Source organism: Trichosurus vulpecula, chromosome 5, assembly GCF_011100635.1.
Source record: "Trichosurus vulpecula isolate mTriVul1 chromosome 5, mTriVul1.pri, whole genome shotgun sequence".
In the NCBI taxonomy this organism is placed as follows: domain Eukaryota; kingdom Metazoa; phylum Chordata; class Mammalia; order Diprotodontia; family Phalangeridae; genus Trichosurus; species Trichosurus vulpecula.
The window spans coordinates 95,144,852-95,172,257 of record NC_050577.1 but is presented as its reverse complement, the minus strand read 5'-3'; the positions used below and the strand labels follow the sequence as shown (position 1 = coordinate 95,172,257).

The 27,406-nt window shown below is 44.9% G+C and overlaps 2 protein-coding genes across 3 annotated transcripts; both read left to right on the top strand.

Moving 5' to 3' along the window:
* Window positions 1-220: 220 nt before the first annotated feature.
* Window positions 221-11,372, top strand: ZNF775 (zinc finger protein 775). Of its 2 annotated transcripts, none has more exons than XM_036761449.1 (3): window positions 221-289; window positions 6,842-6,956; window positions 9,657-11,372. In XM_036761449.1, the coding sequence occupies exons 2-3, from the start codon at window positions 6,905-6,907 to the stop codon at window positions 11,336-11,338; spliced, it is 1,734 nt and encodes a 577-aa protein (XP_036617344.1). In that variant the 5' UTR covers window positions 221-289; window positions 6,842-6,904; the 3' UTR covers window positions 11,339-11,372. The 2 variants fall into 2 exon arrangements, with proteins under 2 accessions (XP_036617344.1, XP_036617343.1); XM_036761448.1 differs by having other exon boundaries at window positions 9,654-11,372.
* Window positions 11,373-23,317: 11,945 nt separating this feature from the next.
* LOC118850937 (zinc finger protein 2 homolog) lies at window positions 23,318-27,222 on the top strand. The gene is made up of 3 exons (XM_036760551.1): window positions 23,318-23,382; window positions 23,908-23,924; window positions 26,681-27,222. Exons 1-3 carry the CDS (start codon window positions 23,318-23,320, stop codon window positions 27,220-27,222), a joined length of 624 nt encoding a protein of 207 aa, XP_036616446.1.
* Window positions 27,223-27,406: the final 184 nt, after the last annotated feature.

The following is a 27,406-nucleotide window of genomic DNA, read 5'->3' as shown; positions in this document are numbered from 1 at the left end:
GGGGGTGGGCGCACTCCCAGCTGGTTATGGGTGGAGTCGGCTCTCTAGGAGCCAGCCAATAAGCTGGCGGGGGACGGGCCGTGGCTCGGCCTGCAGCTCTGTCATAGGTCAGGCCCCCGGGCCGGGGTGGGCAGCCCCGGGAGGCAGCCAATCCCGGCTCCCGCAGTGCGGGGAGGAGCCTGCTTCTCTCGGGGGCTTCATTCCACGGCTGCAGCTTCTCCCCTCGGACGAGCCTCGGCGGCCTCGCCCTCCCTCCCCCGCCGGCGCTGGCCTGACCCGTTCGGATCAGGTAACAGCACCGCCCGTCCCCCGACCCGCCTGGTCACTTCGTGTGCACGTGACCGCGGGGGGGGGGGCTCCCCAGGGATTTGTGGGGCGTGCACGCGCGCGTGGACGGATCTGCGTGTGTCTGGTGCTCGTGCGTGCTTGTGTGAGCATTGGGGGCCGCGTGAGCCGTGGCCCTGTTTGTTTTTGCGCGTCCTGCCCCCTGCGTGGCGTGGTGTCAAGTGCATAGAGCTCTGGACGTGGAGCCCTCGGGCTCCTAGCTTTCGGAGGCCAGAAGATGGGTTCGAGTCCCGGCCCTAACACGGACTGCTTTAGCCACTCCCCCTCCCTGGGCCTCAGTTTCCTTAGCTGTAAAGTGAGAGGGTTGGGCTCCTAGGCCACTTCCGATCCTAATGCCAGGATCCTCTTGTGTGTAGGTGCTGTGTCTGTATCTGTGTGTGTGTGTGTGTGTGTGTTCGATGGCTACTAACGGGGCCAGTTTCCCTAGAGTGAGATACCACCGAGGCAGCCTTGAATGTGGTGTTGGTGGTGGGAGTGACAGGTCAGAGCAGAGCTTCGGAGCACACACACACACACACACACACACACACAACACGAGGGTTAGGATGGCAGCTGGTCAGGTCCAACGTACTTCACCTCCACCCCGCTTCCCCCAAATCTGAACATTCCCTCTTCTCTCCTTTATCGGGGTCCAGAGGTGACTTTTAATCCCCTTTGCTTCTTGTCACTTCCCCGATGCAAAACGACAACATATGGAGCCCTTTGCACTTAGGGAGTTTTGGATCTAGTTAGGATCCATATTTAAGACCAAAAGCGGTGGATCCGTTAGCCTTCTCTTACGGGCCCATGCCGGAAGTTCCCACCAGTAAACGTTGTAGGAAAGGGGAAGGAACCAGGGTGAGCTGGGCTAGTTAGAGATGCTCTCCTGGAGGCCGTGGGACTTGAGCTGGGTCTTGTCAAAAGATATCTTAGGCTCTGGATTGACAGAGAAAGGGGAGCTTGCTAGGTGCAGGGAGCAGCTGGAGGGAGGAGTACAGGTGTGTTGAGAGGGATTGAAGAGCCGGGGAAAGAGTCACATTCTCTCTGGTAGTTTCCCCAGGGAAAGGGGGCAGAAGAGAAATTTGGGTGTGGGGTCTGAAAATAGGATGAGGAAGAGGGTCCATTATCTGTGAAGAATGACAGCTTTTGGTGCCTTTTTTTAAGTTTGAGGGTACAGATGGGGAGCGTAAGCTGACACTGAATAATAAGGCATCCTATCCACATCAGCCCTATAGGCTGGCATTGTTGGTGACCAGCACCTTGGCAGAGGGGGAAAGAAGGGGTCGGCTCTGAGGAAGGATATGATCCAATCAGAGAAACAGACTCAGAAAGGGGGGTGTGACTGAGTAAAGACTTCCTGCCTCATCCATTTCATTTCCTTGTATCTCTGGAGCCTGTAGCGGCCAATCTGGGAGATATGTAGTCTTTCCCTGCCCCCACTCCCAACCCCATACCCTTGTGCCACGCTCCAGCAGCCCTCACTGCCCTAGCGTGTGCCTGGCCCTTGCCACCTCTTCTGAAAATAAAGCCCCTTTGTCTCCCCTTCATCCCCCAGACCTCCCGCCTTGGTGCACAGTGCCTGCCATGGTCCCTTTGTGATCTCTCCAGGCGTTTCCATGGCAGCTGCCTTGAAGCTGGCCCCTGGACTGAGGCCTCCTCCCTAAGGGGGAAGGGGGTGGGAGAATGGAATGGGGTGGGAGGCTGGGGCTGTAGCCTGAGGAGCTGGGACTGGCTAGGGGTGCAGGGATAGTATGCCCAGTGGGGTCGTGAATAGTGGGCTGTGGGCAGGGGCATTGTGGAGATATCATGTGTGCAATGGAGGAGCTGTCAGGAGAATGTGAGAGAAGTCTTTAAGCTGGGGTGGAGAGTGGAGTGGGTAGTAAAGAGGTTCAGAAGCAAGGTGGGTGATTACTATGAGCAACCTCCCTTTCCTGATCTGAGAACATTTTATTTGGAAAACCAGAACTCAGGCGGCCTCATTCTCTGATTGTTGGCCTGATCCAGCCCACAGGATTGCATCCAGCTTCAGCTGAGTAACATGTGTTCAGGACAGTCATTGTATTGGTCATCTGTGTTGGAAAGATTTGGGGTTCTTTCCTTTGTTACCTACCTCAAGCGGAGTACAGTGTGTTGACGGAGATCAGGGTGGTAGTGGTGGTAGGCCTGGTGGAAGATGCTGCTAGATGTATAGGGACCAGGTCGAGGAAGGAGGAGGAGGAGGGAATAGGAACCACCAAACTATCAGGAGTGAAGTGTCTTGTATCTGAGTGGCTATATGGACAGTCAGGGCTGGTTCAGGGAGTAAGGTCTAGATTTTGACCATTCCTTGTGATTTCCTGTTGTCAGCAAGGCCTTTGGTAGCATCAGATACAGCTGTCTCTACTCTCTGTCCTGTGGTGTGTGTGCATGGTGCTTGTGTTGTAAATACTTACAAATCTTCCTTCTCTCTACTTCTGTTGCTGGTATATAGAATCTATGCTAATTCCCCATCACTTTTTATTCTTCCTACAACTACTTCCTTTGCTTCCTAGTTCCATTCTACTTAAGTTGGAGCAAAGTTCTCTGAAGGATGAGTCTCTATGGATAAGGATTCTGCCCACGATGAGGGGAACATCAAGTTTGGGGAGGGCATGATTATCTTTCATAAATGTTGTCTTCATGGGTTAAGACTAGGTCTTGAATATGCAGCGTTTCTTTGAATAACTTATACATCTGTCATCTAGGAACTTAAACTCTTTTTGGGCCTCTTTTTTTTCTTTATCTCTCTCTCTCTGTCTCTCTCTCTCTCTCTTCCTTTCTCCCTCTCTCCTTCCCTCCCTTCCTTTCTCTCCCCCAATAAGCCAGTCCTCTGATGGATAAAGTGGGACTTCCTTTGGGCTGTCTGAAACTTTGAAGTCTTTGAAAATTTGGGAGATTTGGTGATGTTTAGCATTTGAGGTTTGGTGAATAAGTTGATCTATTACCCTTCTCTATCCCCTTCATAATATTCATTTTTATTCTGAACTTAAGCATCAAATAAAATGAGCATTTTCCTAATTATAATAGAACAGAAAAAGAGTATAGTTCATGAAACAGAATTTCCATTCCATATAGATTTTTTTTTCCTTTTTAAGTAAATAATAAATTCAGCATGAAACTTTCAAAGCTATCCTTGTCTGTGTTTCCTTCTGGCCTTCCTCATTTTCTTTTGTGTATTAAAAAATTGCTTCAAAGATCCCTTTTTCTTTTTTGGACCCTCCTGCTAGTCCCTGTCTCCTTCTTGCCTTCCAAATTGCAGAAAGAAAGAAATAAAGAGAGAGAGAGAAAGAGAGTAGGGAGGAAGAAAGGAAAGAAGAAAGAGAGAAAGAAAGACTGTTGTAATAAATATACAGAGTCAAGCAAAAGAAATTCCCAGTTGGATGTGTGTGAAAATGTGTGTCTCATTCTGCACTTTGATTCCATAATCTCTTTGTCAAGAGGTGGGTTTCATGCTTCTTTATCTGGCTTCCAGAATTGTGGTTGGTCGTTCCATTCAGAGTTCTTAAGTCAAAAGTTGTTTTTGTTTTGTTTTTTGTTTGACAGTGATGTTATATAAATTGCTCTTCTCATCCTCCATACTTTACCCTGTATGAGTTCAAACAAATTTTCCAAGGTTTCTATGATACTTGCCCTTTTATCATTTCTAACAATAAAAGAATATTCCATTACATTCATCCATAACATCTTCTGCAGCTATTCTCCTACAGATATGCATCTTTTAGTTTCTAGTTCTTTGCTATAACAAAAAGAGCTGCTATACATATGGGGCCTTTTTCTCTTTCTTTGTCTTTGGCATATAGGCCTAGTAGTGCTATCTCTTGAGTCAGAGGGCATATACAATTTAAGAACTTTTCATGGCTAGACCTAAACAAACTGATGAAGAATTTAGTTTTGAAATGTCTAAAGCAAGTGGGAAAATGGAGGAATGCATATATTTTTCAACATCTTTACAAAACTATAGCCATGTATTAGGGCATGGAGAAATAATAAATTAATATAAGAAAAATGAAAATACCAAACATTTCCTTTACAGATAACAAAATAAAAATGGCAATTAGTGCAGGGAACGCAAACAGTATGTACAAACTTAAGTAAAGACTTAATTGCATCCTGAATAATGAATTTGTTAAAGAACTAATAACAGTAACTATGTGAAAGAGAATGATAATGATATCATTCCGTAATTTCTGGGATTCAGCTAAAGTAACACAAAAGATAAAATAGATTCCTAAGAATATACATTCGCAAAATAGAAGAACAGAAAACTCACAAAGTACAAATATTTTAAATTAACAAATATATCCAAAATAAGCATAAAAGAGGAAAATTTGAAAATGAAAGGAGAGATAGATACATTGGAAAACCAAACCAAACAAAAACCCCCCAAATTATAGAACTGGTAAAATTAAACATTGGTTCTTTAAAAAGACTAATAAAAATGATAAAACTTTAGCTGATGCAAGGATCATTTAACATCAGGAAGCAACACAACAAACAATCCAAAATAATGTGATTATATAAGTAGATGCAGGGGCGGAAAAAAAACTTTTACAAAGGACAACACTGTATTTAGGCTAAAAATTATGCAAAGCATAAGCATGTAGGGCTTTTTAAAAAAAACTATTATACATATATATATATACACATATATGTATATATATATATATGTGAAAACCAGTTCCTATCCCATCTAAAACTACAATCTGTATGTCAGGGAAACTTTTGGCTTGCATAATAAATAAAAGAGTAAAGCAAGGATGCCCCCTTTCTCTGCTGTTATTTGACAGAGTTTTAGGTGGGCTAAAGGGAACAATGAGATAAGAAAAAGATATTCAAGGAAGAAAGACAGGCAAAGAGGACACCAAAATATCCCTATTTGTTTATGATATTGTTTACTCAGAAACTCATGATCAGCCAAGAAATTAATTGAAATAATTGTTGGCTTTAGCAAAGCAGCCTGATCTCTGATAAATGTTTTTATTTATACCTTTTGTTTTTATATCACATTTATTTCCAAACATATCCTTCCCTATGTCCTCTACAAATTGAACAAAGATTAAAAAAGGAAAATAAAAAATTTTTCCAGGAAAACTAACCAATGCATTGCTGTTTCCAAGAGTGTATGTCAGTAATCTTATAATGTCCTCCTGAAGTCTTCTCTTCAGGGTAAATGTCTTCATTTCCTTCAGTTAATCTTAGAGGCCTTTTATCATCTTGGCTGCCCTTCCCTGAACATTCTCCACTACCAGTTTCTTAAAATATGGCATTCAGAACTCCACACAGTACTCTAGATGTATATGAACTGGGACAAAATACAGTAGGACTTTCAATTGTTCTGGATACCCTGTCTCTATCAATGCAGCCAAGAATACCCTTTGGCCTGCTTTATCATATTGCTCACTCTCACTGGATGTGGTGTTAATGTGATTAAAGATCTTCCCCTCCCCCCATTTAATAGGCCTTAGGTGGAGCTAGTTAAGGGAAGCTTGATTAGAGGAGGCTTGTTTGTAGGCAGGCCCACACCTTTTTGGTAATTAGGTGTGAAGCTCTCTGGTCCTAAACTGGGTATGTATTAAGCTCAAAAGAGAGAACTTCAAGGGAGAGAGAACTTTGAGGGAGGGAAGGAGGGAGGGAGGGGGAGAGAGAGAGAGAGAGAGAGAGAGAGAAAGAGATGGAGATGGAGATGGAGATGGAGATGGAGATGGAGATGGAGATGGAGATGGAGATGGAAGGGCTGAGAGGGAGAACTGCAGGCTCTCAGAACTGAGGGAGGAGAGGGTGAAGACAAGCAGATGGGATTTGTGAGTGAGTGTTTATGGAAAGGCTCCAGCAAAGGGGAAGGTTATAGGATGACTTGGCTCCCTGCTGTGATGTGTTTTAATTTCCTTGCTTTTATGATAAAGTAGACTTATTGGTTTTGGAAAACAATTGTTGCTATGTTGAATTGGAATTATTGGTTTTGGGATTTGATCCTCTGGTGTCTGAATAACTATTTTACTTCTTCTGCCTTCTATATAGAGAGTCTCTTGTATTTTGTGATTCCAAACTATACAGGCATATTCATGGTCACCATCGATATCGTGAATCTTGCCTTACCGATACGCCAGGTCTTTTCCACATATGTCAAAATTTCCCCAATTTGTACTTCTGAATTTGTTTTGAACCAAAGTATAAGACTTTACATTTATCTTAATTAAATTTCATTTTATTAGATTCAGCCTAACTTTCTAGCCTGTAAAATCTCTTTGGATCCTAAGCTTTTTCCAATTTATTAGCTGTCCCTCCTAGCTTTGAGTCATTTGCAAACTTGGTAGCCATGTATACTTGTCTTGCTTTGTGCTATGATATTTATGATGATAATCAACCATTTAAACCTTTATAAAGAGGATTACAGGGATGTGAAAGCCTCTTGGAAAGGATCAAATAATACAATATGCACATGTAAGATGTTATTATAGTGGTGAGTTTTAAAACCCATCATTTCTTCTCTGTTTCATAGGCTACCCAACTTTCCCAGTCCTGTGACCCTCAAATTAAAGGACAGGGATCAGAACTTGCGGTAATGACTCAAGAGGCATCTAAAGACATAGATTTCCCTCTGAGTTCTTGTTCAGGTAAGTAAGGGCCCTTGGCACCCACCCAAATTAATTTTTCTTCTTGTCTTTCTTATTCCCCTATTCCTTAATTCTGTGTTCAGCCCTCTCAGCCTGATGCTTGCTGTAGTACCTATGTTGCCTGGATCTTTCCTTCCCCGTGGTATAGGGTGGGAGAATGAGTTTGGGTGCCCCACAGAGATTAGAACTTCAATCAAACAACCTTCACCAAACAGACCTGATATATCCCTAGGAGGCTGGGCCCCTTGACAGAGTTTCTCAGGGAGGTCAAGTCACTGTTCCCCCTTTTCTACATCTCACTCCAGAATGCAGGAGGTATAGATTTCTTCACAGCCCCAGGAACATATACCCCATTGTTTTCTTGAGAAAGTGTTTTCTATTAAGATAACCCTTATTAATGTATTTAAACAAAAAGGAAATTGGGCACCAGACCACAAAAGGTAGCAACAGTGTGATACTCTGTGTCAATATTCTTTATGGCTCTAATTTTTTCTTTTGGAGGGGGGAAGGGCAATTGGGTTTAAGTGACTTGCCCAAGGTCACACAGCTAGTAAGTGTCAATCATCTGAGGCCCGATTAGAACTCAGGTCTTCCTGGCTCCAGGGCCAGTGCTTTATTCACTGCACCACCTAGCTGCCCCTCTGTGTCAATATTCTGATAATTTTTTTAATTTGTTTTTTATTTTTGGTTTACAACACTTAGTTCCACAAGTTTTTGAGTTCCAAATTTTCTCCCCCTCCCTCTTCTCCCCCCCAAGATAGCATGCAATCTGGATATAGGTTCTACATATACCTTTGCTTTAAACTTATTTATACAATAGTCAAGTTGTAAAGAAGAGTTATAACCAATGGAATGAATCATGAGAAAGAAGAAACAAAACCAAAAAAGAAGAAAAAAAAGAGAGAGCAAGTAGTTTTCCTCAATCTGCATTCAGACTCTGTAATTCTTTCTCTGGATGTGCATAGCTTTTTCCATCATGAGGCTTTTGGAGCTGTCTTTGAACATTGCATTGCTGAGAAGAACCAAGTCCGTCAAAGTTAGTCTTGATAATATTTATAAAGCTCTTAGAATGGTGCCTGGCACATAGTAGGTACTATAAAAACTCTTATTCCCTTCCCCTGCTTATGTAGTGTAAAGAGCACTAGACTTGGGAGTTGTTCATGTCTTGCTTCTGCTACTAACTAGCTATGTAGCCGCAAGAAAGCCACCTCATGGCTCTGGGGAAGTTTTCTCATTGGCAAAACAAGGGGGTTAAGCTACATGTTTTCTAAGGTTTCTTCCAGCTTTGACATCTTGTGACTTTATGAATAAAACAATTAAAAAAAAAACTCTGTTTCCCCTTTCTATTACTCTGTTTTAGGTTTTCATGAGGATCTATGTTTTATATTTGATATAGGCAACTGGCAAGCAATCTGGAGAGGTTTGGATTCTAGTGACAGCACTGTCATTAACCATGCGACACAGCAAATGGCTTAAACCCTCTGTGCCTCACTTTTGGGGATAATAGTACTTTACAAGGTCACCACGGCAGAATCATGAAATAGATTCCCAGTGTCAGAGTTGGAAGAGACCTTAGATGTCCTTCAATGGAACCATGACCTGAAGCAGAAATCCTCTCTCTCTGTCATTCTGAAAAGTAGCCCTCATATCAACTTGAATGTCCCTGATGGTAGAGAATGCATGACCCTCCAACTGCCTCAATTTCTAGTTCTGAGTGTCCAAAGTTTTACAGGAAAAGCAATGATTCCTAGAGAAGTGTTTAACCAGACCCTTGCAGGCCTTCTCAGTAGGTATGACACTGACAGCTAGACAGGCTGCCAAAAACCAACTGTCCTCCTTTCTCACCTGCACTCAGCTATGCAGCCTTGCATCTATACGGGTACAAAGGGGTAATTCATCGCCATTTGCCCTCCTACACAGAATACAGCTGAGAATCCAGAAGGAATTCAAGACCCAAAACCAATGAAGAAGGACCTCTTGAAGCCTGTGCACTCTAGGAAATGGTGCAGAGCAAAGCGAGCAGACCCAGGAAAACAATTATCCAATGCCACCTGTCTGACTCTGAGCCATTTTCCCTGGTGATGGCAGATAGGGAGGAAGTATAGGAGGCTTGCTGGCAGTTGCATTTTTTGTTGTTGCTACTGTTGTTAAACCTCTTTCTGGACCACCAACATGGGCTGTGTTTTTTAAAGGTCTGTGTGTTCCTTCTGGCTCCTTCCTTGGCCTGCCTAGACCCATAAGGTGAACAGTGAGGTGGAACAGGAAAGGGCCAATGCAAGAGACCCACCATGTCAGTGCAGCGCAGGGACTCAAACTCAGGGCCCAAATCTCACTTTTCTTTCTCTCTTTCTGGGCTTCAGTTTTCTCTCTCCTTTTCCCCTTCTCTCTCCTCTTCTTTTCCATGCTCTCCTCCCTTCACTCTGTCTTCTCACTTCTTCATTCCTCCATGCTTCCCCATTCTCTTCTCTCTATTCCCACCTTCCTTTCACAGTTTATTCTCTTCCTTCTCATTTTCTCCTCCATGCTCAGTTTCTTCTCCTTTTTCTTTTCCTCTCCTTCACTGCAGTCTTTCTCTGCCACCTTTCTTTCTCATTCCTGTGTCTTTTATTCTCCCTCTCCTTTCTACCGCATGCCTTCTTCTTTTCTATTCAAGAATCAATTACTGAGAATCATTTCTGCCCATCTCCTTCTTTTCAGCAGGTGACAGCAGCATCATGGTGAAGATCAAGTGGGAGAAGCAGGAGTGGCTTCCCCAGGCCCTGGAGACCCCTTCCATTCTGCCAGAGAAGGACAAGGAGAACATCTTCCAGTATCCCCTGGGTCATCCCCTTCTCCAGGCTTTGGGGAAGCCTCGAGATCCAGGAGGGTGGGAAGAGGCCCAAGGTCCCTGCCGAATTCCCAGTGCTCAGTGGATGGGAGGGTCAGTGGGCCGTGGGTCCATAGCAGCCACCTCTTTTCTTGGCCCACAGTTTCCAGTAGGTGAGGGACATTTTGCATGTCCAGACTGTGGGAAGAGGTTTAGTTGGTGGTCATCACTGAATATCCACCAGCGCACTCACACAGGAGAGAAGCCTTATCACTGTGGCAAGTGTGGCAAGAGCTTCAGCCAGAAGCCAAACCTGGTCAGACACCAGAGGCACCACACAGGTGAGCGGCCCTTCCACTGCTCTGAGTGCGAGAGGCGCTTTAGCCAGAAGCAACATCTGCTCAAGCACCAGAAGACGCACTCCCGCCCTGCAATCCACTCTTGCCCTGAGTGTGAGCGACGTTTCCGTCATAAAGTGGCCCTCCGGGTCCACCAGAGGACCCATGCCCGTGACCGCCAGCTGGCCCGGGCTGAGCTGCAGAAGCTCCTCAGAGACAAGGTGATCCGGAAACCCCGCCGGCTCCCGTCAGCATCACGAGAATCTCCAGGCTATCCCTGGGTAGAAGCTGGTGGAGGGTGGAGGTCTGGGCCACCTGCCAAGGCTCGGACTTCTGCTACCGGCTCCGGGGAACAGCGCCAGTTCATCTGCAATGAATGTGGGAAGAGTTTCACGTGGTGGTCATCACTGAACATTCACCAGCGGATCCATACAGGGGAGCAGCCTTATGCCTGCCCAGAGTGTGGGCGGCGCTTTAGCCAGAAGCCCAATCTGACTCGGCACCTTCGTAACCACACAGGTGAACGACCCCACCTGTGCCCTGATTGTGGCCGTGGCTTCCGTCAGAAGCAGCATCTGCTCAAACACCAACGCACACACCGAGTTGGGGAGAAGGTTTCCTTGTGCCCTGGCTGTGGGGAGAGCTGCCCCAGCCGGGCAGCCCTGAGGGCCCACCAGAGGGCCCATGCTGCTGCTGAGCTCCTCCACGGGGCAGCCCTCCGGGGCCGGATGGTGGTGGCAGTGGCCAGTGTGGAATCAGGGTCAGGCTTAATGCAGCCTGCAGAGTATGCCCTGGGCTTCCCTCTACAGCCACCAGCTTCCCAGGCCCTGCAAGGGGATGAGGTTGTCTTGCTGGACAGGGAAGCACGCTGGAGCAGGGGCCCAGTAGGCATGGCCCAAGCAGGTGGAGGAGTACCTTCATCTGGCACTGCTGAGCAGCGTCAGTTCATCTGTAATGAATGTGGCAAGAGCTTCACCTGGTGGTCAGCACTCACCATCCACCAGCGGATTCATACTGGGGAGCGGCCCTACCCTTGCCCAGATTGTGGGCGTCGCTTTAGTCAAAAGCCCAACTTGACTCGGCACCAGCGGAACCACACAGGCGAGCGGCCTTACCTATGTGCTGACTGTGGCAAGGGTTTCAGCCAGAAGCAGCACTTGCTTAAGCACCATCGTGTCCACAGAGGAGGGGGCCAAGTAGTGCTTGCCCCTGCCCACAGTATCAAGGAAGAACCTTAATAGATGAGGCTGAGACATGGGAGGTCTCCATAATTGGGGATTGTATGCATGTGCGTGTGGGTGGGTGGGTGGGGGATGGGCAGGGGTTATAGTTGACCTACTTGCTTGGACAGAAGATCTCTGAGAGCAGCAACTTTCCTGGGGAGGTTTCTCCCCAACTCTAACTTGAGAGGCAGAGATTTCTTCAAGGCTCCAAATAGCTTGTGGATGAGTCCTGAAATGACCTGGTACCTTGAGTATAGTGGGGTTGGGTTAGGCCAGATAACATTAACTCCAGTGATGGACTTCTTCCTGTTTTTCTCCCTACCCCTTTCTTCAAGGGACACACAGTGACTCTAGATGGAGATAGCACCCTAGGGAACAACCTTCGCAAATACTTGTAGGAGTTCAAAGGCGTAGGATGCCTAGGATGCAGGCCAAATTAGTCTTAGCCAAGTGCCATACTGGTCCATACTGGCCCAGAGAATGGGCACTCCAAAGAGGAAAGGGTCTTCCTAGCTGCACTCAGGTGCATCATCAACATTGGAAGCCAGAAATCTTCTAATGATACAGGTGGGATGAGGGAGCCGTGTCAGAAGAGATGTGGGAGGCTCTGATCAAGAGCAGTGAGGGTGGTGCCTGGTCATGGTTTGATACTGTAGAGGTTCCAGGAGAATGGCAATGTCACATGTCATTTAGAGAACAAAGCGGCACCCAGGGTGGGATGTAGATGACTCCTTTTATCAGGAATGTTGCAGAAAAGAAAAATGAAGGATCGAATGTTTAAAATGGTCTGAGTGCTCATTCCCTTCTCTCTCCCTTGCTCTTACTTGCTAACTCTTCAGGACTTTGAACGTATTTGCTTTCTTCCAAGAAGTCACCCAGGAGGATTCTCTTTTTTCTGCACACCATACGTATGCTCAGTGGGAAGAAATGCTTCCTTCTCACCCCTGCTCCTGGAGAAAGGGACAGAACCAGCTTGCTCTCAAATACCTCAAGTCAATAAAGGCTGAAGATGTTGAGATGTGCTAGTTACAGCCCTGCCTAGGCTTACTGGCTGGACTGCAGCGAGGGGCCAATATAGGGGAAAGTAAATGATTAGGTGGAAGAATATGGCCTTAGTGGAGTTCTTTGTGGTCCTAACTAGTACTAGGTGCCCATACTCCTGGGGGGTGGTGGTGCATGGTGAAGTAGGGGTGGGGTAGCATTGGGTAGACAGAAATTGCTAATACAACTTGCCCTAAGGGAGGGTACATGATGAATTTTCTTTTTTGGAGCCATAAATGGATGGGACCTGTGGTTTCATTGGTGTATTGAACTCCATAGCATGGAAACACCTTCCACTGATATAGATTAGCAACTCATCTGTAATGTAAGTGTCCTAGGGAGTTGCCTGGGCACCAAGAGATTAAATGACTTGCCCAGCATCAAAAAGCCAGTATTGGTCAAAGGCAAGAGTTAAACTAGAGTTTTCCTAGCACCAAAGCTGGTTCCCCTAAATCCTGATGCCCTTCAGTAATGATAATCCTTTATTGGTTGTTGTCTCATTTCTTTTTTTAATCAAACTTGTTTATTGGCAAGGATACTCATGAGGAAATGTGACCTTCCATATTGACCCCCGCCCCAAGAATTCCACAACCTCAAACACTTTGGTACATTCATTGCAGATCTACTTCAGAGAGGAATTAGTTAAATTCTCTTCAGTGATGGGTTGCTGGTTGGTAGAGTGACTGGTAGATGTTATACAAGAACTGGAGAAGGCCACTAGCCTCTGTTCAGTCTATGATGTAGTGACCCCTGAGGGTGACTTCTCATTGTTTCTAACTGTGGCCAAAGATCTATGATAAGTGGCCACCACAATGGTTCTTACAAAGGACAAAAACAAAGTTTTGGAAAGGCACCAGGCCCTATCTTATATGATGACTGGCACAATGAGCAGCTTTAGTTGCCAAAACCTCACAGGCATCCACCCAGGGTGAGAAAGGCGCATTGCTGGCATCATAGGGTCTCTCATGTAGGGGATGAGACGGGAGCATAGTCTTCCTCATTGAAGAATAGAGAACAAAAATTCAGGAAGAATTTTTCCCTGCTGTCAGTCAGATGAGCTTGATCTTCCACCCATTTCTAATGACATTTTTTGTTTATTTTCTCATAGGTGAAGTAGATCACAGTGGTCACAGTAGTTGGGCGTGGTTCTTGATTCATTGGTCATTTTGATCTGCCTGGACAGAGTTGATCTTCTGGCACCCAACCACACCATGTCTGGGCACTATTGGGCCTTATTTAACTAGAAGTCCGCCCAGCCATAGTATTCTTATAATAGACCAGTTGTTCCTCTACATCTTGCTTCTGTCCCTTGAACATGTTAACATGTTAACATGCTGTGCATGCAGAATAAGTTTTTCCTTCAGGATACTCTTAAGTGTTTAGGACAGGAAGTCTTAAGCTTTTTTGTGTCTCTCATGAATCCCTTTTGCAGTTTGGTGAAGCCTATGGACTCTCTCAGAATAATGTTTTTAAATGCATAAATTAAAATACATTGGATTGTAGAGGAAACCAGTTATATTAAAATGTAGTTATAAAATGCAAAAAAAAAGCAAATTCAAATATAGTAGAGATTGAGAACCTCTGGGACTCTAGGGAGAGCATAGTCCCATAATTCTCAAGGCTCATGTCTCTGAACAGAGTCCCTCTGATCTGGGTTAGGGTACTGTTCCTCCTCCTGGAGATTTGAGACCTCACCTTCAAAAGTCCTTTCATAACTACTTTTCAGATTCTTAGCAGAGCTCCTTCTTCTGAGGCTCTCACTAGAGGCCTGAGGACAGCCGTGGAAATGCTCATAGGAAAGCCTCTCATTTTCTCACCACCAGCTCCCTGTGAGGAAAATAGAGTAGTTCTCTCCATTGAGGACCAGAGAAATGTGTTTTTTGGAGTTGCAAAGTGATCATGTGTGACATAGTGATGGCAGCTTCCCAGTTTCTCTGACTGGGAGACAAGGCTGTGATGCTCTTCATACAGAAAATTATAGAATTAAGTGCTAAGCAGCCTAGGGTTTCAGATCCATGTGGGCTGGAGTCTTTGTAGGAGGGTTCATGGAGGTGACAGAACCTGAGTTGGGCTTTGAAGGATGGATAGGTTTTGGATAAATAGAGAAGGGAGAGTGGATTATGGATAAAGGCATGGGCACAGAATGCCCAAGGTGTGTCTGGGAAGTCAGTGAATCCCAGAATTACAGACTCTTGGAATTGGAAGGGACTTCAGAGGTTATTTAGTCTAGCCTTTATATGATCCTTTCTGCTGTTCTTAAGGACTGGTAGCTCAGTGCTCTAGTCACAGAGAACTCATGTCTCCCAGCCCTGGTTCTGTCTCTTACATGACAACCCTTCAGATAACAAGGGTGTGATTTTGTTCCCTCTTCAATGTGTTTTGGTTCCTTCAAGCTGCCCAGGATGTGGTTTCAAGGCCCATTGTCATTCTGGTCACTAAACTCTGCAGGTCCCAGTTTTTAAATGTCTTCACTTAAATGTGTTCAAGACTGAACGCAATCCTCCTGCTCAGAGAACCATGGGACTAGTGCCTTCCTCATTCTGAACCATATGGGTTCATTCAGAAAATGCAGGCCAGCCTAACTAACTTCACTCCTTTCTGATAGGGTTCCTGGTCAGTAGAACAGGTATTTGTCAAACCAACCAAGTACTAGGTTAAATACATCAAATGGTATGTTTTTATATTTTATATCTGATAAGGAAGTCTGTTCCTGGGGTGGTGAACAAGGAAGGAGCACCGGTTCTTAGCCAAGCAGGCAAGCTTCATGGAGGCGGTAAGATTTCAGAGGTTTTTTATTTTTTTAATCAGCCAAAAGTTGTTTTGCAGAACAAGTGTTTTTAAGCTGTTTGGAAAAGGGCCTTTCTGCCTTCTTCCCCACCCCCACCCCCCTAATCTTCACAAGACTGGCACCTGCAGTTATCCACTATCTATGGAAACAGGTTTGAAGTCTCCAGTACTCGTTGGGAGAATAAGAGTGCTGCTATACTTTGGCTGCTGCAGTGATGCCAGTCATCATGAAAACCAACACTGGGGGTGTCACTTGGCAACAGAGGACAGAAGCATCCATATTCAGTGGGAAGGTCTGGCACAACATTCTGCATTCACAGTCATTTTGACATGGAGCAGAGAGGGGGACCCACTGGGGCTCAGCAGAATGAAGTTAGGTAAGCTCTTTTAAGGGAGCATCCTTAGCAGTCTTGAGTTCAGTAAAGATAAAAATCCTCATGATGCTTAAGGAGGGAGGATTGGAAAACCAAGAAAATTGTATCAAAAACATCCCACAGAACAGGGACAAAGAAAAGAGAGTAGTGAATAATACTGCTCAGGTGACTTGTATTTGGGGTTTTTGGGGGTGGTGGTAGGATTGGGACTGGGAGGGCCCTGGAATGCTTTGCTTCTAGTGGCAACTTGGGTATCTCAAGGTATCCCTACATTCCAGGTCCTCATATTCTCCCCAAGGAGGGAAGTTGGGTGGGTGATGGGCACCTCTTCCTTCTGACAGCCAAAGAGAAGCAGGTGTCAGAGTAGCAACTGCAAAGCTGAGGAGGCAGAAAGACTCGTGCTTATGGCATATTGCAGTGGTGTCAAACCCAAATAGAAACACACTGAAGGTGGCATATTGACTTAGAAAACTACAAATTGCCATTACCTATATTTTATTATATATTTTTAAAATTCTGTTAAATATTTCCCAATTACATTTTAATCTGGTTCTGGCAGTAGTGTGCTTGACACCTATGACCTACTTACTGGATCTCACTCAGTGTCTACGCTGGAGGCTACCTCCATGAGGGTTAGAGTGGGCAATTTGAACTTCCTGTTTTCCCCAGCTCTGAACATAGTATTCTGCATACAGTAGGTCACTAATACTTCTTGTTTTTGTCATTGAGTCCCACAGACAAAATGTTGTAAGAGGTCCTTCTGTCTCTTGGGAATCACAAACTTGATCTTCATGTTCCCTACTCTGCTGGTAGGTAGTGTTTATGCTCATGGATAAAGAGAAAGGAGGTGGATGCTGTACCTACATGCACAGCACAGCTGCTAAGTATAAATGTGGGGTTTGGACTAGATGGTCCCTAAGATTGCAGCTCTGATCCTCCTGTCCCCAGCTTTGACTCATTGCTCCCCACTGATTGCTGCACTCTCCTCCTCTTCCTCCAGCTCTTGAAACGTCACCTGTCAGTAAGCTAGGACTCAGCCTCTGTCAGCAATTGAATATTTCGAGTTAGAGGATTGAGCTGAAGCAGATACCCTCTGTCAGTGCAGAGTTTTGTTGGCGCCTAAGACGATTAAATGCTTCAATATGTCAAGGGATCTGGGAGCTTGTTAGGGTGGGTGTTCAGATCAAAGGCCACCTACAGTTTGGCAGATGACCTTGGACAGTTGCTGACACTAAAAAAAAAAAAAAAGAAAAAATGGATCATGCTGTGGCTAATGTAGTAGTGAGTGCCTGAGAATTTAGCTGGGCTAAGATTCAGATTTCAGAAACTGAGTTCATCATTGGGCCTGTTCTCTGAGTCTTTCCTGCTTGGTAGTATTTTCCAGAGCTTATGCTTTACTGACGTATCTTTTGAGAACCCAGGGTGAGAACCAGTGAGGCATCAGAATTGGACTTCCGTGAGGGAGAAACTCCAATGATCCTCTATAAATGCTTCCTATTGGATTAGCACAACATGGGGGTTAGCAGGGGGTCGCCCATCCACATTCACTCCCCCAGGATGAGTTTTCCCTCCTCTTCTCAATGTAAGTCTCTTGGAGCCCTTTGATCTTCCTGCCCAGGCTCCCACAAGGGTGTGCCAAGTAGCTCCACCTTGCCCTTGCCCAGATCTCTGTCACCGGATAGACTGGGCACTGAGGGCTTTCTCATTCAGCTTTGAAGGACTCCTACGGAAACAGGTCAGGGTTAAACTCTACCATGTGGGCATGATGCCCAGGCAGAGTATCTGGTGCATGCAGTAACACACATGGGACAGTCCTGCTCCTGGTGCCTGGGACTTGGATCTTCAAGCTAGAACCAGGCAGCCACACTAGCTACTTCAGAAAAAGACCTGAGGCTCATATAGACATGATCAGCTTATAAAGTCCCTACAAATTATCCAAGCCAGAAAAGAAGACTAACCCTCTTGTCTATACCAGTCTCAGATTGCCTTTGGTGAATTATCTTCTCCTTTAATATACATTTTGACCCATGATCTATATAAGCATATTGGAAGAGAGCAGAGAGGCAATGCTGTTGTTTTCCTGGGCCCTCCCTCCAACCTTCAGCAAAGGCTCCAAGTCACAGGGTAGGTGCCTGGTTGAGCTAGGTCTAGAATCCAGGACTTTCTTCCCTGCCCTCTTTCCATCAAGGCACATTATGAGGCTTAGGTGTTATCATCTCAATACCTTCCCCCTTTCCCCTGCAATCAACCATCTCTTCTTTTCTATTTTTGGTGTAGCCTATTCTGAAAAGGGCTAAAAATATAGATGACGTCCTCGGGTATGTTACTGTTTGTTCTTTTAAAAACCTTGTCAGTGAGGTGCCCTCCTTTTCACAGAATCAAAAATATTGGAACTGAAAAAGAGCTTAGAGATTATCTGGTTCAACTCCCTCCTTGTATCAGGTTGAGAGAACAGAGATCCCCAAGAGGGGAAATCAAAGCAATTAACCAAGGTCTCTCAGAAAGCTCATCAGAACAGGCTTTAGAATCCATATCCCCTGTCCAGGGCTCTTTTTGCTGGGAAGCTGGGAAGTTTGTGGCTCTGACCCTTGCCAGACCTCTTAACTGGAGATGAAAGATATCAGCTGACACTGCCTCAGTGCCTTAACCTCTCCAACCCCAAGGAAGGTTTTTGACTGGCCTTGTACCTTAACACAGACTGGGAGGGAGGGTACCCTCAGAAACAGTGCAGCACTGAATCAGAGAATTGGAAGGAAACTTACATTAAAGGCCATTTAGTTTAACCTCCTAACTAATATAGAAATCTCATTTATAATATGCTAGTTGCTTGAGCACTTCATGTGATGGAGAACTCACTCTCTCCCAAGGTAGCCTATTTTATGTCAGCAATGCTCTGGGCAGAAGGACAGCATCTTCCATCTAAAAATTGTTCCCTTACTGGTTTTTAAGGTTCCATATTAGAGATTTAGTCATCTGGATTAAACATTGCCCCTTCCTTGATAATATCTTAAAAAAAAAGAATACCCTGGAGAAGGGGGGCAGGGGAGGTAGCACAAGCTCCTAAGGAGCCTTAGCACCAAGCACTGACTTTGTAGTCAAAGGGCCTGGTTTCAAATCCTGGCTTTGCCTTTATAGTGTGACCTTGGGCAAATCACTTGCCCTCCCTGGGCCTATTTCTTCACCTGTAAAATGAAAGAGATTCTGAGGTCTCTTTCAACTCTAGATCTGTGAGCCTAAGGAATGAACTTGGAAAAGGAAGGGGGCACTAGGTAAGAGATAATGAGAGTCACTGAAGACCCCATTTACCAGCTTTATAATTTCACTGTAGGCTGACCCTGCTGGGGATGGATACACACACATGCACACATACACATATACATACACATACGTATCCAACATATGTGTTTATATGTATGTGTATTTATTCCACATAGGTATGTATATGTATATATATGTATGATATACCTGTATAGGTTCTCTGCTCAGCGTGTGAACTTCAGGGGTGATCAGTTAGAAGGTAGGCAAGGGGAATAATTTTCCCATCATGGGGGCCATTCTTGGATTTAAGTCCCTGGGCCTCATCGAGCTGTGCTGCACAGCTGGGGGCCATATTCTTCTGTGTTTTGAAAGAGACTATCGATGATATTTGGAGCATGGTTATTAAACCTGAACAGGACTTAATTGATCATGAAGGTCCAGTGTAGTTCTCATACTCTAGGACTGTGCATCAGGCCCCCTTCTCAGGACTTCCACATTGCTGAGGGGCACAGTAGCCATAACATAACTTACTGACTTGAATTCAACAATTTGACAAACATTAATAAACATCTGCAGTGTGCAGAGAGCACTATGCTAGGCCCTTGGCTTCAAGATACAGACTCAAACTCAATGGAATGTTGGTTCTGGGAGGGGATTTCATATGTTTTGATTCCTTTGTTTCTTGAATTAAAATTTTGTATTGATAGCTTTTGTTTTTATATTACCTTCATTTTTGAATATATCTCTCCCTCCCCCCTCTATTTCTCTCTTCCTTTCCTTCTCCTTCTTCCTCTCCCTCCCCCCTTCCTAGAGACTCAACCCTTATAATGAAAGAGGAAAAAATTGTTCTGTAAAACTAATCCACATATTAACCATTTCTGACAATATTAAATATTCCAAACCCAGAGTTCCCCACCACCATAAAGAAAGGAAGGAGATGTGTTTTCTCACCTCTTTTGGGGGTCAGGCTTGACCATTATACTTACAATGTTTAGGGTTTTTTTTGTTCTTTTCATTTACATTGTAGTAGACATAGCATATATTATTTTCCTGGTTCTGCTTATTATAGCTCAGTAATATTTCATTCCATCCATGTACCATGATTTGTTTAGCTATTTCCCAGTCAATGGGCATCTACTTTGTTCTCAGTTTTTTCTACCACAAAGAGAGCTGCTCTGACTATTTTGGTGTACATGGAACCTTTCTGTTTTAGACATCCTTGGTAACTAACCATGTCATTTTTTAAAAGTCTTATGCTTTTTTAAAAAAAAATACTGCAATAATTTTAAAACATACTTCCTCATCTGCCTTTGTTATAGAGAAAAAGTTAAGCAAAGCAATTAAGCAATTAACAAAGCATCTAAACTTGATGTAGTATGCAACATAGCACATCTTTAGTTCCCCACTTCTCTCTACTGAGAGCAGGAAGTGTATTTCATCTTGTGTTTCCTAGGATCAAGACTGATCCATTCATCTGAGTTTGGCAGCCTTTCAGTGTGTTTTGACCCACCCATCCCCTCTTTTCACAGATGAGGAAACTGAGGCATAAAATGTCTAAATCACTTGCCTAAGGTGATAAAACTAGTTTTGAAACTAGGTTTCAAGTCCCTTCACTTCCATTCAGCACTTTTTCCACCGAGACTCCCTACCTGTTCTACAGACACCAATATCTTAACATGAACAACAGCTGTCAGGGTTCCTGACCAAAGATGTTCAGTTGACACTGCTGACAGAATAAAGCTAGGACTAAGGCTTCCCCAGGGAATTCTACATGGACCTAGATCCTGGTGAAAACATATCCAGCACACAGAATCCCAAGTTGGTATTGCCCCTAGAGTGACGTTAACCCTGAGTTTCTTATACTATTCTCCTTATACTATTCGCCTGCTAGATGGCATAGTGGGTAAAGTGCCAGGCCTGGAGTCAGGAAGACTCATCTATTTGAGTTCAAATCCAGCCTCAGACACTTACTAGTTGTGTGACCCTGGCCAAGTCACTTAACCCTGTTTGTCTCAGTTTCTTCATCTGTAAAATGAGCTAGAGAAGGAAATGGCAAACACTCCAATATCTTTGCCAAGAAAATTGCAAGTGGGGTCACAAAGAGTTGGACATAACTGAAAAATTACTGAATAACAAAAATAGCTATATTAGGTTTATATTCATTATAGCAAGAAAGCTGGATACACCTAAGGCTCCATGGTCCTTATCTTTGTGGGAGTTTCCAGTTCATTGAGGTAGAGGGAGGCCATGATGCAAGTATGAATATAAGAAACATGATACACATGTGTAAGGCATTGAGCAGGAACTGCAAGGTCAGCTTAACAAGATTAAAGAATGAGACCTCTGTTCTAGCTTTGAAGATCACTAGCACCCTAGACAAGATGTGGACATTCATATTGACTTGGTACTCTGATGATGTCTTTACGAAGCCATAATAGGAATGAAATTTCCAAGGGAGAGTGTAGAGAGCAGAGGACCAAGGACCTCTGTCAAGGTGTATGGAGAAATGATCGTTAGAAATGATAGTGGACTTAGAGAGACTTGATTCACAAACCATATTGCAAAGTGCTGAAAAATGTAAACTCCCATATCTAGGAGTTCAGCAGCAGAGGAGAGGAGATAGGAACATAAAGCTGAAAGAGTTGCAAGGTCAAGGGAAAATTTTCTTTTGCAGTGTGTTTGTAGTCTGAAAAAGAGCCAGCAGAGAAGGAACTATCTGAGTATGCACAAGAAAGGGGCAATATTAATGGAGCAAGGACATAGAAGAGAAAGCTGACCTATCAGATTGGAGGGACCTGTGGGGCAGTGAGAAAAGATGAGAACTGGAATTGGGGTGGTTGTAGGATGAATAGAGAGTAATAAATTCTTCGCAACTGATTGGCTGTGAGGGAGGAAATTTTAAGATGATTTTGAAGGGTTGAGGTATAGATGAAAAGATTAGCTTTGGCAAATTAGAGGGGCATCTCTTTTTTCCTCCCCTTAGGCTGGAGGGAAAAAGAGGACTTTCAGGTTTATGAGGTATTGTGCCTCTAGTCCAGGGATCAGTTCAGAGAAAAGTGAAGGGTAAAGGCCCAGAGACTGAAGGACAGGCCCTCTGGATCCACTCCAAGCAAGGAATCTAGTGCCACTGGTGAATAAATCCTAAAGCCCAGGTCTGGTTCCTTCACAGGGGCTCATTAACTTCCCCACAGCCACTAATATCAAATCTGGAAGAAAGCTGATCTAAGTTCTAGCCTGATATGGGGTGAGTCAGGGATCTGGCTTTATAAAATGGAGATGAGAATTTGGCTCAGCTGGTAAGGAATCTGGGGGTATATGTGTATGTAGGGGTGGGGGAAGGGGAACTTTGAAAGAAGAATAGAAAGGAACTGGGAATCATTGCTCTGGAGAGTGGGCAGAAGGATGCTTGAGTGACCCACAAGTGGGTAATGACAGGATTTCCCTTAAGTCAAGAATTTGTTAGGGTTAAGGATCTCCTAAGGTTTCTCCACAGCAAATTCTGGCCCCAATAGGAGGGTGACCTTGAGAGTCCCTGGCTCTCCCTCCAGGGGACTATTAGTCCAATCTGTTGTACCACAAAGAGCTTTAGAGTTTGAGACAGAAGACTTGTTTTTAAATCCTCCCTCACCAGTGTGACCTTGGGCAACTCACTAACTACTCTGGGCCTCAGTTTCTCCATCTGTTAAACAAGATGCACTAAACCATTTCTAATCCTCTCCAGCTCGAAATATCATGATTTCTGGATCCCAGGGATTGGCGCAGAGAGGACCCTTCTCCTTCCCCCAATAATTCCCTGCTTTGGGATGTTGGTTTCCGCGAGCGCCACCCACCCCCCCCCCCCCGCCCCAACCCCCTCATCGCCAGCTCTCCTTTCTTCTGCAGTCCGGGTTTCGGGCCAGTTAGACCTCTCAGCCTGGTGGGGCTGCTGTGCAGACGAGTGTAGGAGGGTAGGGCTCAGGAGTCGGCACACAGACAGCAGCAGCACGTAAGTCTCTGGTTCAACCAGGGGCGGCTGCGGTAGTTACCGTATTTACCAAGGGCGAGCTGGGCCCTTGGGGGCGGGGGTAGGTAGTGGGTGGACTGAGGTTGTCACTGCGGAGGCGTTACCGTATTTGCTGAGAGTCGCGCGGAGAGTCTCCCTAGTTCTGAAGAACTGAGTGGGCATTTACAGCAGGAGGATTACCTTATTTACCTAAGGCTGCCTGAGGTAGTTGCGGGTGGGTTACCGTAATTACTGAATAAAGCGCTGGTGCATGGGGCCTGGGGATAAGGGGGCAGCAGCACGACTACAGCCTCTTTTCTGTGCATGATCCTGGAGGTTTGCTGCTGAGGGTAGGGTTAGATGGGTGGGTTAGAAGTCCTACCGAGGTGTAACTCAAAGCCGGAGCTGACCGAAGTACCTGGAGAAGGGTGGCTGCGAGAGAGCTATTGTATTTAAAAGAGAGGCTTAGTTGGAAGTTTACCGTATTTACTGTAAATTTACCTTGAGGCTGTGGGGACCAGCTCTCGCTCCCAAAGTTACCGTATTTGCGGCATGCAGCGCAGCCTCCCGTGGGTTCGGAGCCAGGAGGAGGAGGAGCAGGGACGCAATCCAGGCTTGTGAGTTTGGGACAGAGGGACGGGAACAGGAGTTGGGGACAGCTCCCTGGAATCATCACCGGCTCTTTCTTGGACTAACGTTGTGAGAGAGACAACCTCAAACTGCTACGAGGGCTGCAGAGGTAGGGGTGGGAGGAGAAATGGCAGGGAGATCTGAATGGGCTCTGGTGCAGGGATTGATTCAATGGAAGGACTTGGGACCTTTAAAAGGAGCTGTCTGCTCCCAGAATTTGCCTTCATGCCTAAGCAAGGCCTCATGTGTCTCTGCCCTTCTGACTTTCCCCGATGCTCCCAAATATCCCCAGTTCATCTCTGCTTCCTCCCTACCATACTCTACACATTAGAAGATGGAGAGGGGAAGGGTATATTGCAGTGGTTACAGGGGAAGAAAAAACCCAGAACCCCTTACCTCCACACTTCTGGAGTCTGGCCTTTGGGACTAAATCACAGAATTTTGGGGTAGGAAGCAATTGCTGCCAGTGCCTCTCCAGGGGCTAAAAACGTGATCTACCTGCCTCCTTCCAGGCTTACTACAGTGTCAGGTACATAATAGGTGCTTAATAAATGCTTATTGTCTGATTCCAGGAAAGGCTGGAGAGCAACGGTACAAGGGAAAACCAGGGATGGGAGCCTTGTATTCTAGTTGTGGCTCTTCTACCTTGAAAAAATCATTTTTTGTCTTTGTACCACCAGAGCCTAACATACAGTAGGCATTTAATAAGTGTTTACTGAATTGAATTTGTTGAATCGAACCTTTCTGAGGCTCAGTCCCCTTATCTGGAAAGTGGGGATAAATAACTCCTGCCTGCCTTGAAGTAGGAAAGAAAATGCTAAAAGAAGTAAAAAGGACCTTATTAATGTCATGGGTTTTTAGTAATAATGTAATAATTCTAGTGATAGCTAGAATTTACACAGTGTTTTATATATATTAACTCATTTGATTTTCACCACAGCCTTGTGAGGTATCCCTATTTTACACTTGAGGAAACTTAGGCAGACATAGTTTAGATGACTTGCCCAGGGTCATACAGTTGGTACTTGTCTGAGGCAGGATTAGAATTTGAACCTTCTTAACTCCAAGTCCCATACTCTGCCCACTGCTAACATGATAATAAAAATAATAATATTTTCACTGCACTGGAGTATGTACCCTGCAGGAGAGAGGGCTTTTTGGACTTCAAAATGATAAATGAAGGAATCCCAGAATTAGTTTGAGTTAACCTACAAATATTTATTGACTACCCTAGTGAATGCTCACTTGTAGTAGTATGAGGATACAGAGAAACAGAAAGCATCATCACTGACATCCTCAGGGATATAACACAGTCTCTAGTTGTGGACACAATTTGTAAATTTGTAAAATAGTGTGATACAATGGAAGGCCTTGACGCCAGGAGGCAATCAATCCACAAGCAGCTATTAAGCACCTACAATGTGCCAGGCTGTATGTAAGGTGCTTGGGGACCTGGGTTTAAGCCCTACTTTATACAAACCAATGATACTCTCTATATGACCTTGGGCAAGTCACCTGACCTTGCTATACTCCAGGAAACTTCCTTTTTCTTTTTTTTTTTTTTGGAGGACGGAAGGCAGGGCAATTGGGGTTCAGTGACTTGCCCAAGGTCACATAGCTAGTAAATGTGTCAAGTGTCTGAGGCTGGATTTGAACTCAAGTCCTCCTGATTCCAGGGCCAGTGCTCTACTCACTGCACCACCTAGCTGCCCCTAGGAAACTTTCTTTTTTATGTTTATTTATTAAAATTTTATTTTATATTTTTCAACCAAGAAAAAATGTACTTTCTCTTCATCTCTGCCTCCCCTATCATTAGTTTTTTAAAAATAGAAAAAAAACCTATGCATAGTAAATATGTATAGTCACGCTAAACAAATTCCTTCATTTGCCACATCCAAATATATATATATGTATATATCTACATATATATATATATGTGTGTATGTATGTATGTATGTATGTATGTATGTATGTATGTACATCTCATTCTGCAGCCTGAGTCCGTCCATCACCTCCCTGTCAGGAGTTGGGCAGCATGCTTCATCATCTGTCATCTGGATTCATGGGTGGTCCTTGCATTGAAAGGAAACTTTCTAAGAATGGAACTTACAGATGAGTTGCTATCTTGCATAAGGGAGGGAGATTCTGCACCAGGAGCTCCCCAGGACAGTAGAGTCACAGGCTGAGATTAACAACAACAACAACCACATAATGGGAAAACACTGGATTTGGAATCAGAGAATCTCTATTCAGATACTGGCTTTGCTATTTACTGGATGCCCTTCTTTCTGTTTCTCTCTTTCTTTACCTGTAAAATGAAGTTGTTGATCTAAACTAGTGACATTAAACTCAAATAGAAAAGGATCCCTGTGGGGCCATATTGACTTAGAAAACCACAAATTAACATTATCTATGTTGCATTATATTTTTATTTTATTAAACATTTCCAAATTAGATTTTAATCTATTACTGGGGGTATTGAGGACCTCGAGGTTAGCACCTTTGTTCAAGACAATCTCAAGAATTAAATCTTATGATCTCATATGTAAAATGTTAGTAGCTTCTATAGCAGATCTACGCAGGGAAATTTCCCTGAACTACACTGGTCAGAGAAGGCAGAGGAGGAGGAAAAGGAATCAGATGAGATGGACCTGGAGGAATGAGTGGGATTTGGAGAGGTTATATTTGGTTTAGCTGGGGGAAATGGTAAGGCTTATTTTACTGAGAGTAAGCTAGTTTGGCTGGAATTAGGGCTGACTCCAGGGAAAAGAAGGCTGATTTGGGAGTCAGAGGAGACTCCCATGGGTGTAAAAATTTCCTCTAAGGCTTACTAGCTGTGTGACTTTGGGCAAGTCGGGGGCTCATTTTACTTATCTGTCAAATTAGAGGGTTGGACAAGAGGGCCTCTGAGTTCCCTTCTAGCTATAGATCCATCATCCCGATTGCAATGGGGAAGAGTGGCAAATGAGGCTGGTTGCAGATAAATTACTGAGAAGCTGCCACTCTCCTCTAGCAAAGAGGGTAGAATTAAAAGATTTAGAGCTGGACTTCTAGTCTAACTCCTCCATTTTATAGATGGGGCACCTGAGGCTTAGGGCCATTAAGTAACTAGCCCTAACGAGGCAAACCATCAGTCCAACCCAGATCCTTTGATTCTAAATTCAATGTTCTTCCCACCATGTGGTCCCTTCCCATATTGCCTATGGTTGAGGAAGGGGGTTATCATGGACCTGGGTCAGAACCATTCCATTACCCTATCCTCTCTCTCTGTGTCTGTCTCCCCAGAGGTTGGTGACTTAATGAATGGAACCCTTGTGCTGTTGGAAGTGCCCATGTCAGACCTGTCCCCACCAGGAGGAGAGCCTCCTGAGGCAGATGAGGAGAGTCCCAGCGATGAACAGGGCCTCATTATCCACCACCCAGCAGAGGAACAGGCATACCGATGCCTTTTGTGTGGCCAGACCTTCCCTCAGCAGTCGAGCCTGGTTCGACATCATAAGGCCCATGCTGGAATGAATGGAGCAGGGCGGGCTTTGTATGTCTGCCCTGAGTGTGGTAAGGCCTTCAGCATCCAGCACAACCTCTCTGTCCACCAGCGCACCCACACAGGTGAGCGACCCTTCCCGTGCCCTGAGTGTGGACGGCGATTCAGCCTCAAACAGAATCTGCTCACCCATCGGCGCATCCATAGCGGCAAGAAGCCTTACCAGTGTGCTCAGTGCAGGCGCTGTTTCCGAGAGGCCCGCTTCCTCCTTAACCACCAGCGTACTCATGCCAGGATGTCCCCTACTCCACCCCAATGCTCTGGGGTCTCTGAGGAGCAGTGATGCCACTTCTGTCCTTGCTTGCTTTGCCCATGAGGGCTCTCTCAAGACTCATGCATTTGACCATAACCGTGGAATTGAGAGACAAAGTGCTCACCTAAACCAGGCTCAGTATTCCAACCATTGTTTCTAAGACTACACAGACAATCCACTGAATTCACATCTGTTGTGTTCTGCTTTCCAACTC